Source organism: Nasonia vitripennis, chromosome 4, assembly GCF_009193385.2.
Source record: "Nasonia vitripennis strain AsymCx chromosome 4, Nvit_psr_1.1, whole genome shotgun sequence".
Classification (NCBI taxonomy): Eukaryota; Metazoa; Arthropoda; class Insecta; order Hymenoptera; family Pteromalidae; genus Nasonia; species Nasonia vitripennis.
The window spans coordinates 27,271,376-27,283,813 of NC_045760.1; the positions used below are offsets into that span (position 1 = coordinate 27,271,376).

General features: G+C 35.3%; 2 protein-coding genes across 3 annotated transcripts; both read right to left on the reverse strand.

The window, feature by feature from the left end:
- Positions 1-754: 754 nt before the first annotated feature.
- On the reverse strand, positions 755-9,613 carry LOC100122797 (protein AF-9). Of its 2 annotated transcripts, none has more exons than XM_031930391.2 (8): positions 8,489-9,613; positions 8,059-8,200; positions 7,520-7,977; positions 7,151-7,416; positions 6,659-7,072; positions 5,906-6,586; positions 5,548-5,821; positions 755-5,256 (listed from the first exon to the last, which is right to left on the reverse strand). In XM_031930391.2, exons 3-8 carry the CDS (start codon positions 7,656-7,658, stop codon positions 4,811-4,813), a joined length of 2,220 nt encoding a protein of 739 aa, XP_031786251.1. In that variant the 5' UTR covers positions 7,659-7,977; positions 8,059-8,200; positions 8,489-9,613; the 3' UTR covers positions 755-4,810. The 2 variants fall into 2 exon arrangements, with proteins under 2 accessions (XP_031786251.1, XP_016843908.2); XM_016988419.3 differs by having other exon boundaries at positions 8,059-8,256; positions 8,489-9,564.
- Positions 9,614-9,990: 377 nt separating this feature from the next.
- Positions 9,991-11,330, reverse strand: LOC100122786 (26S proteasome non-ATPase regulatory subunit 8). The gene is made up of 3 exons (XM_001606339.6): positions 11,095-11,330; positions 10,803-10,875; positions 9,991-10,728 (listed from the first exon to the last, which is right to left on the reverse strand). Exons 1-3 carry the CDS (start codon positions 11,212-11,214, stop codon positions 10,109-10,111), a joined length of 813 nt encoding a protein of 270 aa, XP_001606389.2. The 5' UTR covers positions 11,215-11,330; the 3' UTR covers positions 9,991-10,108.
- Between the last annotated feature and the right edge of the window lie 1,108 nt (positions 11,331-12,438).

Here is a 12,438-nt window from a genome sequence, read left to right on the forward strand (position 1 = left end):
GTAAAATTGAAATAGACAACGATCGTTGATTTGATGAATTTTTAAACTTTATTTTCACGTATACTTAATTTAATAAATCTTATCGTGTATATAACTATATAAATTCCATTGCGTACAAATGTACTTTTATGTTTACTCTCTTTCTCCCTCTCTCTCTCTCTCTCTCTCTCTCCTCTCTCTCTCTCTCTCTCTCTCTCTCTCTCTCTCTCTCTCTCTCTTCATTTCGCTGTCGAAACGCAGACAAAAAAGTACTCATATAGTTTCCTATTATAATGTAGAAAAAATGCGGAGCCTTTTCATGGTTCTTTATAATATAGTCCGGTCGTCGGCAATCGACGACATTTAAAAAGTACGATTTCGCGCGCACCTATGCGAGAGAGAAAAAGTCATATGTAGTTTTATCATTACGTTTAATATAGGTAGATATACAATAATATAATCAATCTTCCGTTGATCGCTCGTACCGACTTTTCTTCATTCGTTTTGATACATCAACGAATACAAGGAGAAAAAAAATAAGAAGAACAGTTACTTCAACGCGAATATTATCATCAGTCAAAAAAAGTCGTGTTATACACTATTATGCACATCGAATGATCCATTCTGCTTATCAGTACAGATGCAGCGGTGAGAGGTAATATAATAGTTATTTGCTATTACTTTTTTTGTATTTTTCATGGTTGTAGGTACTACGATTATTATTAACAGAAATAAATTATCGCTCGATTAGTGAAGATGCAACACAATATCAATGTTAATTATAACAACGAACACGTATATTCTATATAGTAAGTCAAAAAGTACAGACCACCGATTTTTATACACACACACACACACACACACACACACACATAAACGCATTGTGATTACTTTGTGCATTTGAATGCGGGTAACGCGCGGGCGTGTGTGCGTACATGAGACGGCCGTTAAATGTATATAATGCGCATGCATACCAGAGTATATGCTGCATTTGGTTTTCATTATGTATACTTATGTAATATATATAAATACGTAGTGAACACAATTGTACACGCACGCAACGAGTCAAGAGTCTTTGAAAACGTCACATTTGTTGTTCGTTTTGCACAGCTATTTGTCTTATGATACTAAAAATCCGAAAGAAAACTTAAATTATTCTATGAAAAAAATATCGTAAAATTTAATCTGTTAAAAATATTCTGGAGAGTTCTTTGTCACGTGTATAGGTATGTTTCACAAAATTGATGGCTAACTTCTCTTTTCCCTTTGCGCACGTGCACGTGTACTTTTTACGGCATATGTACAGAAGAAATATATATTTATCTTTTTTCATATAAGAAGTAGATACGAAGAGAGAAAAAATTATACTTTCTTCGTTTCTTTCCGACGCAACGATGAGCAATTCTTTGGGAGATCGTTATTCTCTGAAACGACTTACAGAGTTCAATTCTGTTTAAAGAATCTCCGCTAAAAGTCTTAAAACTCGATGACATATTACACATACAGCAAGCGTCGACATTAGCGTTAAATTTAGAATTCACAATAGTACACAATTTTCAAAGTATACCAACAGCTAACTTGGTAATTTTTTGCGACGCTGATTTACGTCAAACAATTCTCTTATCGGTAACCTTGTTCACTTTAATTTTGGAGGTATGCATGCAGATATAATTACATAGCTTGCTTATAACTTAAAATCAAAGGTTTTTGTCTCGCTTGAACGTCATTAAATTTAGGTAAGAGAAATTACAAAGTCTTTTGTATCAGTTATAAAAATGCAAAAGTTAGCGAGGAATATTGTATTCTTGACACGTACACTTTTGCGCTATTATAGTTGCTAATTAAGAAAGACTGTTAATTACAATTTTCTTTTTGAAATCAAACTCCTGAAATATTATTAAAGCTTTGCATAAGAAAAAAACAATATATTTGCCAAATTCAAAAATAGTTATTGTAATAATTAACTTCATACACACATTTTATAGTTGTATTTTACTTTCGCAAAACAAAAAATTTTTTTAACGAAGCTTAGATAAATTTAATCTATTGCGTAATAATTTTAAGCTCGATAAAAATATAACAATTTAAATTCATCTTACACCAAAAAACTGATATACATTGGATAGTATAATGATAGTAATAATAATTGCCATAAAAAATTATATCATATTTTTCAGCTTCGAATTCTTAAGATTTTCAACGGAGGTTTAATGCTTTCTTGTATCATTTGGCACATGAGCATCTTTCTTCATTATTTTATCGTAATACATTCTAATTTTGCTCGGTGCCGCATTATAAAAATTGCGATGCGACGTAATTTACATAAATATTTATATTCAGTACAAGATAAAATTTATTTTGTACAAAAAAAATGTTCATAGATTGTTTGATCGTGATATTGCAGTCAGTATCCGCGAAAATATCCAATGTATGTATATAAATTACATAAGATTCTTTATACACTAGTGCGTCTTAATGTACGTTAATTTAATTCTTTTTTTTTAAATCCTTTGTAACTTATTTCATACACAGTTTTTTCCGGCATATTTATATTTGAGTAATTTAATTTTCCTAAATTATATAATCTATCGATTCATAAGAAATCTCTGTACAACGCATCAATGCGTGGATTTGAATTGACTAATTAAATTTTATATTATATTTACTTAATTAGTGATGTAGTTCATGATGTACGCGCGTCTGAACATTTTTTTTGACCATTGGACCTAAATTGTATTCGATAATTCATTGTTATTTAATAGGCAATCTAATGAACGTAAAGTTTGGCCAGTGCTTGCTTTAACAGTAATTTCATAGAAGAATATACAATTCGTTTAGATTGTACGTTTTGATTATTTGGTTATTGAATAGTTATTGAAAATCGAAAAAAATATTTTCTTTCGTCAATAAAAATGCCAAGCACTGCACTACTAACGTTACGTTTAGGGCCAATCGCACATAACCACCTGCCAGTAATTTACGTTGAACTACTCCTTATAAAGTATATTTCATAACACCAAGACACAGTTATTAATATATACAGAGTATATGTTTCCCTTGTGCAATTGCATCACATGGAATATCCCTACGCCAGCTGCACCATTTCCCACCCATGGTTTCGTTGATAATTCGTTTCTTTAAAAGTCATTGTCAATCGCTGCCATGTTGGCCATCAGTAATGAAATTATCAATCTATCAGTTACTCGTTAGTTGAGTTCAACGTGAAATAATAGCTAATCGTATCAAGAAACGAATGGAGCGCTTCCCAATGTATTTGTTTAACATTTACAATTTATGCGTCATGGCCGTTTTGAAAATTTTTTAGTTTCTCTGGCCCCCTTGTGCTCAGTGCCCGGCGGCGTCATGCGTACATAATTAATCTTTATAAAAAAATTCTTTTCCTTTTTAATATTTAATTTTCATATAATACTCGTCGCATATTTTCAAATCGTAAGGCAGCTTTTGTCATTTTATTAATTTGTAAATGCACACGACTATTATTATTGTTTTTCTTTCGTATGCAATTATTATAGTTACGAAGACTGACATATGACATTTTCTTTTTTGCAGCAGCAAAAAAAAATATCGAAAAATAAACGACCCTGTATTATAAATTAAAAAGACAATTGTCTTGATCAGTGCATTAAAATAAAAAAGAATTTTTTCATATTAGTTCATTTTTACGATTGTCCAAAACTTTTTTTTTCAAATAGCTAATATACCTGAACATATTTAGCAAACTTTTATTTGTTTTAAATAAATCACTTATTACTTAAACGACTTAATTTAATTTTTTTTTAAGAATAAACAATATTTATACACATGAATTGTGTGATGTAAGCTAAACTCATTTGTTAGTTGTCAAAAACATTGTGTAAGGAGAAATTTTGATATCACCGTCGTACACTTGAATTGTCTGATCCTCATATTAAATTTAAAATATTGTTTAGATTAAATTATACGCAACTTTGTAAAGTTCATTAAATTATATGTGATAATATATACAAGTATTGTTTGGTATATACAGTAATAAACTGACTTTTGCAATGAATGAAAGTTACAAAAAAATTATTGGTAGCAATTTCATAAGCTCATGTTTCAGTTTATCTTATACAACAATAAATCTACAAGCACAACGTTAGAACATGCGATCCTTCAATTCATCCAATTTACAATCTGTGATTTTACCATAATACTAGTTGATGATATTTTTGTACTAAAATAGCTCGTATTTCATAGTTTTAATTTAACTAGTTTTACAGTTAAAAAAAAAATATAAAAAGTAAGAGATTGATATTATGCAATTATTAATAAAAAGTTTAAAATAACAAAGCAGTATAGTGACACTTGATATAAAATAATCAAATGGTAACAAAAATGCGTAAAAAGCACCAACATAGTCACATATAATTTAGATACAAATTACGTATAATTTTTTTTATCAGTGTAGACGATTAAAGCGACTCTTGAATCTCCATCATAACAAACTTAAGCGGCTTGATTACGATTAAAATTTATGTACAAATGTATGCCTTACGGAGTACTCGTTGGCTTTGCAAAAAATCAGTAGCCTGTTCACCTTAGCACATTATTAAACAACAAGATAGTACGGATTGAATTCCTTGAGATATTAATTATTTTATGGTTTACTCAATTAATAGAATCAACCGTATATTAGAACAAGAGTTATAATGTAATCCATGCTACATTCAAATTAATTGCTTTAAGTACTGTATAAATTCTATTAAATTTGTTTGCAAAGCCTTTAAAGTAATCGTGAGAACCTCGTTACACTTTCTTTTAATTACCAAAAAATTTAACCAATAGACGGTCACGAAGCAAAAAACTGCTGCAGTCGCTGCACTGTCCGTCTGTCGAGCGCGCAGAGGTCAAAGTCGAAGGTCTTTTTAGTAATCTCATACTGTCCCGTCTCTGCGATCACCTGCACGACCCTCTGCAGTTCCTTATTATCCTGCAGAGTCATGATTTTCTGCTGGAGGTCTTTTAGTTGAGATACGTAATCTTCGGAGAAGACCAGTGGTTCTTCCGTGTCAACCAGAGTACTGTTGGTAGAGTCAGGTGCAACCTGCTCGCTGTCACCGGCCGCCTGTTCGACCACCATTTGTTCGTCTGGCTCGCGCTTCAACTTGTTCGAGTGCACCGAATCCAGATTAGTTGCGATAGGTGATTGACTCGAGGATACTGGCTCGACCAGAGGTGAATTTGAGTGGTCGCGGTCTTTGCTCTTCTTTACAGCAGCCTCGTCGTCGCCGAGACCTTAAATGACAACAGATCCAAAATGATTAAATAATCAAGGTACTTTGAAGTACAAACAAAAATATCAAGCAAATTTGTTGATTTTATCAGCGTGATTATCAATAAATAATATGAAAGAACTAAGAAGAGCACGAAGAGAGTTCGTTAACCGATATGAAGAGAGTATCTTTGATCTTCCAGTAGAATTGTCCAGATATGGTCAGACGTTAAAATACAGAAGATTGGCGATTATTCAATAGCGATTAATCAAGCATTCAGCATTTTGTTTTTATTTAAAGAGCGTTGATTTACCTTTGCTTTCGCTTTTCCTCTTCTTCTTCTTGCCCTCCCTGTCTTCCCTGCTGCTTTTCGATCGATCGCGTTTTTTCTCACTCTTGTCCTTTTTCACATCGCTGACCGGTGGTGGCGGTGGAGACATCGTCCGCAGTACCTCTGGTTGAGAAGCTGGAGGTAGCGGCTCTTTCTTGGAAACAATATTCCTGGTATCGCTAATGGAATCCTCGTCACCTGACGCGACAGAGTCGCTGCTGTCTCTATCATGTACCTCCGGGACACGAGTCGTTGGCTGAAAATGAAAAGTGATAGAATGACTTATAGACTGGTTCGCATTTGCTGGAAAATTATATTCATGCTTGTAAATTCTTTTTACCACTGTAGTAGTCGAAGTTTGATTTGTGATTTCAGTCTGCTTTTCACTGGAACTTTTTGATTTCTCGCGTTTCTCCTTTTTTTCTCTCTCCTTACTGCCATCTCGCTTGTCCTTCTTGTCTCGTTTTTTGTGTTTGTGCTTGGACTTCTCCGACTTTTCGGATTTGTCACTCTTCGACTCCTTTTTCTCAGATTTCTCGCTCTTCTCCGTCTTCTCTGACTTTGTGACCTTGTCCTCCTTAATTTTTTCGATTTCTTTAATAGGTTTTGGCGATTTTCTCTCTTCCTTTGCAGGTTTAGGTTCCTGCAACTTTTCCTTATCAACTTTCTCAGACTTTTCAGTCTTCTTCTCAGAGCTCTTAGAGCTCTCCTTATCTCTACTTTTTTCTCGGTCTTTGTCCTTGTGTTTTTCTTTCTTTTCCTTTTCGCGGTCCTCTTTGTGTTTCTTTTTGTCCTTTTTTCGCTCGCTCTTGCTCTCCTTCTCATTTTTTTCACTTTTGACTTCGTCAGGGTTGCTCTTTGAGCTTTCCTTTGTCTTCTCTTTCTCTGGGTCTATCTTCTTGGAATCTTTTTCCTTTGGCCTTAAAGAAGGCGATGATGGCCGCTTTGGTGGAGGTGTCGTTGGTTTTTTCATCGGTGATGGTGATGACGTTCTCTTGATATCCGAACTTAAGTGACTCGGCTGTCGAAAAGATTAGAATGTGATTTAGTTTCAATTTCATATATAAAAGTGATTAATACGCATGACAATTACCTTGTTATTGTTGGGACTCGAAGATCTTTTCGATTTCTCTTTGATTTTCTCCTTATCTTTCGAAGCGTCTTTTTCTTTGTCTCGCTTTTCTTTCCTCTCCTCGGACGATTTTTCCTTTTTGCCATCTTTGTGAGGACTATGCTTAATCTTTGTATATTTTTCAACTTTATCTGACTTTTCTGGGACTGTTAGAGATTTGTTGCTGGACGACTTCTCGGACGTTTTTTTATTATCAACGGACAGTTTTGAAGCTTTTATGGGATCACCGAATAAGTCCATGAAAGGAGTAGAGATCTTTGGCTCTGAAATCCGATGCTTTTTTCCATCATTACCACTGAGTTTGGGTTTGCCCACCATTGGTAATGTTTTGACTTCACTCTTTTCCGATGCAGTTTCAATATTTGTTATTGGAGTCTATTATAAATAAAAAATTTTGATGTTATTACAGACAAAACACGCATTACTTATGCATAGAAGATATGATTTACTTACAGCTCCCCCTTTTAGTAATTTTTTTCTAAATTCATCTGAGGGATTGACAATTATTTCATTATGTTGTACAACGTGATTTACAGTTGGAACAGTTGTTTCCAATATCAAGTTGTACATAATCTCCAACTTTTTTGGTTCATTTTTATTCTTTAAATAGATATGGATTGGTATGTCAAATCCAGCATATCCAGATTCTTTAAGAGTGTATGGTGGTTCCTTAATGACCCGCTTTGGTCTTGGAAAAGTTTCATGAAGGTTGAACACCACTAAAATAACAAAATATAATGAGTAAAAAAAATTTGAAACCATCCCGTATCATCTATTTTCATCAGATTTTCTTATATTACATAAGCATCAAATGAATCTTACCTTTTTCAATGTAGTGATGTATGGCAGCATTGTCAACACCTTTGACAAAGACTTCCCAGTCATGAGTGTAACCCTCTGGAGTCTTTTTAGTGCGCAAGCTAGACTGGTCGCCGCACTCCAAAGTTATACGAAATGCCATCCTCTTTTTCAAGTCGATAAAACCTTATTCTTTAATTAATACTCTTAAAAATCTCACAGAAGAATATGGTTTTCGGCTTTATATTATTTCTGGTAAATTAAGCAGTGCATTCATTTCTTGATAAACAATCTTTAGCCGAACTCCAATATTCTTTCTAACATTATATATTACTATTTTGTTTGTAAAACAGTTCATGAGTTTAGCTTCGAGATTTAATAATTTTATTTAGTTACTTATTCGTATACTACTCAAGACTTCCTCGATACTTGAAAGTATATCATCTCCTTATATGGAATTGTTCTCACAGAAACTTTATGATCTATTAATAAAAGTTATGATTAGTTCCAAGTTTTTTCTAAGTAATATTTTTTTCATATCAAAATAAGCATACATTACTCACCTTTTATTTTTTTAATTGAAATCAATCCAGATACTTAGTTAAAAATGACCAAAGTAACTTGCAGTCATTAAAATTTATCTGAGGCTCAGATAATTTTCTATTTACAGGAATCAAATTCTTTGTTGATCATTGGCTGCTGATGCTTGAAAGACATAATTGAATATTAAATAACTATCTCAAGATGCAGTAGTAGAAATGCTGAAATAACAGTTGATTTAAAAAAAAATGAATATTTGTTTGATACTTGTTTGCAGTTAAATAAACAAAGAGTCTTGATAAGGCATGCATTACAGAAGAATTTGTAAAAGCTACAAAACAATGTCTTTACATAACAGTTAATTTTGACAAGGACAACTGTTAATTACACAGAGTATTAACTTATGCAAAAAAACTAACATATACCACTTTGATACAATTCACAAGCTATTACCTTTTGGCACAGAGTAAAATTCAGTTCAGAAACCTTTGTCTCAATAAAATTGACTCGCTCGAGCAATCATTTCACGATCAAGAATCGTCAAGAGCAAACGAGCTTACTTCCAGCCACTCAAGCGTCCATCTTCTGAATGAAAATTCTATTCATTCCAGGATCTGAGCCAACTCTTCTGCACAATATTCCGGAGCACTCGCAGATTCTGCTTCAAAATTGCTCTCTACAGCGTATCCAGCTTCAACCTTTACAAGGCAGCTTCCGCTGACAGAAAATCTCTCCAAAAGTTAGCCTGCTCAGTACCAGAGGTCAGGAGTACTTCACTCCCAGTCTCGATTCACTCAGGACCAGCAAGTAATCCGCGGGTGTTCAGTCCAGTCGATTTCCATGCACTCGGTACACGGCTTCGAAAATCTTTGCCCACTTCCACTGGTACACACAAGCTGTCTAAAGAACGGAGCAGCTATTTATGCGTTTAATGCTCAACTCCGAATTGAAAACTATCCGCTCGACGACGACGACGACGACGTCGACGGGATCGGATTATCTCCTCGCAGGCAGCACAACAATCTCCATCTCTTTCCCACTCTCCTTCTATAGGAGCACTATATAGGTGTATCAGGTACTCTCTATCGGTGTGTGTGTGTGTGTGTGTGACGAAAATGCGCGTGGCGATAAGACTCCCGCGGCGGCGCTAGGCTTTCGAATTTTTCTCTCTCGCATTAACTGCAGCTCCGCCTCGGAACAACAGGTACACTGTATGCACAAACACACTGGTGAGCGGAGAAAAAAGTCTACACCGGAAAAATTCTAGCGACGACGTCGTCTACTCTGTCCCGCCGTCGCCATTCTCCTGTCTTCTTCTCCTCTTTTTTTCCCCCGCTGTATTCTTCTGCTGCAGTAGCCGACTGTACTCCTCTACACACTACGTCGGACTGTATATGCTTAACTCGCGCAGCGGCAGCAGCGCCGTCACTACACTACACTAATATACCTATCTACTGTATATGCAAGTATATCTATACCTTACGCTACCGCTGATGCGTATAGCCTATAGGTACGCAAGGGAGAGAGAAATGCTGATTATGTGGATTGTGGGATGAGTGTGTTTGGCTCAAGAAGCCGCCGCCAGAGCTGTGTACATGGTGCCATCTATACGATAAACAGTTAAGGCGCGTTCGCAATCGCTCATGTTTGCATATTATATATATATATATATATATATATATATATACTTTTCGTCGACCATGCGCGCGCACTCGAGAGCTAGCGAACTACGGGTAGGGGTAATTGACCTCACAGCGATTTAAACTTTAAAGAGAAGCGTTTTCGACGCATTATTGTTTTATCACTTATATATACGCGGAAATGGATTCTTTGGCAGTTGGAATTGACAAACAAACTGCGGCGCCGTTATGTTGATATAACTAAAGCACGCGGACTTGAGAGTTATTTTCGTTTGTTATTCTTTTTCATTTTAGCGACCGAAATAAATAGTCGGATTTGTGTTGATGCGTAAAAAAGATTATATTGTAAATTTAAGAAATATATAAATAGTTAGTAGTAACTTAATTTAAAAAATACACAGAGCATAATTTCAATTTTAATACAGTTGACAGTCTAAACAATCATTTCAAGTTCTCTTGCATAGTCAATAGCGAGGGTAACCAGATCTGAACTTGGTACAGGCTCCTGTACCTTCTTTTCGCTTGCTGCGCTGAAGTAAAAGTAGCCATCTTTAGTGAGATTCCAATTCTTCTTTTTGGCAAAGTTCAGTACCTCTTTCTCTGAGCTCAGATTCAACATTCTGCATGCATCTTTCAGGGAGATCTTGTCATAAGCGCTCTCCATACAAGCTCCAATTTCATTCCTAACTGTGTTTAACAGAATATCAATGAAAAAGTTGTAGGAAGCTGCTGGGACATTTCCTTTGGCTAAGAAAATTTTATTGTAGGATCCTTCCATCAAGCACTGTTCGAGACTCAGTGGATGTCTTATGTAGATATTAGACTGAATTTGATCCGAGGGCAGGAGTTCCAACTCTGTGTGAAACTCTGCGACTCTATTTTGCGATAAGAGGAAAAGAAGATTCAGTCCTAGAAGCTGGTACTTAAATGCAGATTCTGGAAGACTGGTTTTGTAATCAAAGTAGTAGCATTTCAGCTGAGCCATGTATCTTTCAAAGGACGGTATGTCCTCTGTGGAGATGCTCCATTGTGCCCCAATCTCCAGGATGTCTCCTATAATTAACATTTAATTTGCAAGACAATTAAACTACATTTAAGAAAATTCTATTTCATAATTTTCAACTCACTGGCTATCAACAGCTCTTTCTGCGATGCTGCTGAACTCGAGGTTGGCAGAAATGGTAAATTTGTAAGAGCTACCTGTAAAAGCAAAACAATTCGTATAAGTAACGTATATCTACAGAATATTTTGCTTTGATCAAGTATGCAAGGCTTGAAAATTTAGTATATAACAACAAGGGCATGACAATTCGATTTGAGCAAAACAAACGAGAATGTGAGGTTAACTTTGCGACAACTGAATATTTGGCATTACCAGGCAATACATAGACAATATTATGACCCCAAGTTTAAATTTACCTTCAATTGAGCAAGCAATTCGCCGCACTTTTTCAGGTTACAGTTGGGTTTTGTCCATTCTTGTTTTAAATTTTCGTAGAGAGAAACAACAGCCTTTAGAGTCGCCATGTTTTGACGCATACCCAGTGTGATTCAAAACAAAGAGGGCGATACTTTTGCAGGATTGGCGCTTGTTTTTCAGAACGCGGCCACTTTGATGAGCCGGCGACGTGACTTTGTTTTTGTTTACTCCCTAACTCGCGATTAGTCAAAGATGTATGTATATACCGACTCACAGTGTTTGATGCTTTTAGACACTGTTGTTTCAGAATGATATTTTTAAGTACTTACAAAAATCTAAGTAAATAATTGAAGACTATCGAGAACTGCAGGTAATTGTTAGTAAATTGGCTGCAATATTATTAAAAAAAAAAAATGTATAGCATCACGCATCGGTCGTTCGATGAAATGCCAGCTAATACTTCACTTTGGTAATCTAACTTTATGTTATTTATTTTCAACGAGACACATACAGCTAAATTACCGAAGAAAAATACAACGAGATTTTGCGAGCACCTTTACACGCATGACAATATTTTTTCCGAGGGACTACCTGTTCCTTGCATCTCGGACGAATTTTCGACTCCACGTGAGGCTATAGATCGATATTCATCCGTAACAATGTGGCCGACTTACAGTGTTTGATGCTTTTAGACATTGTTCCACGAGAATGATTCTTTTATATACGAAAATCTAAATAAATAATTGAAGACTATCAAGAACTGCAGGTCATTGTTAGTACTCAAACGGGATGAACGCAGCCCAGTGACAACTTTATGCTAAACGGCCAACTGAGCCCGTTCATCTCGTGCTGTACTGAAAATTCGTATACTTACTGCGATCGACGATTGAAAAATAAAAATTTTAAGTAACGGTTCTGTGATGTGATTTTCAATACTACACATATAACAGGTACGTTACCTAAAGCTTTTGTACTGAAAAATTCTGCTTCAGTGACAAAAGAAATGTCGTGCACGATTGACTGGACGAGTGAAGATCGGAAAATTTTAAGCAATATGAGCTGTGATATGAATTTCAATACTACATATCACACAGCATCATTTGCTCAAAGTCTTACACGATTCGTTGACACGTGCGTGTCGAGAGACGCCATAACAAGTTCAAAATTTATACTCGGGGAAAAACGATGCTTTTCTCTCATCGGCTTGACTTTGGTAATGTGTGCGCTTGAGATAACGCTACTAAAGAAAAGAGGAGGATCGAGAAGAAAAAAATTCGAAGTTATAACTCCTGGTTGAGGCGATTCCTCGGCGTTAAGAACGAGTATAAAAATCTAGTCACGAT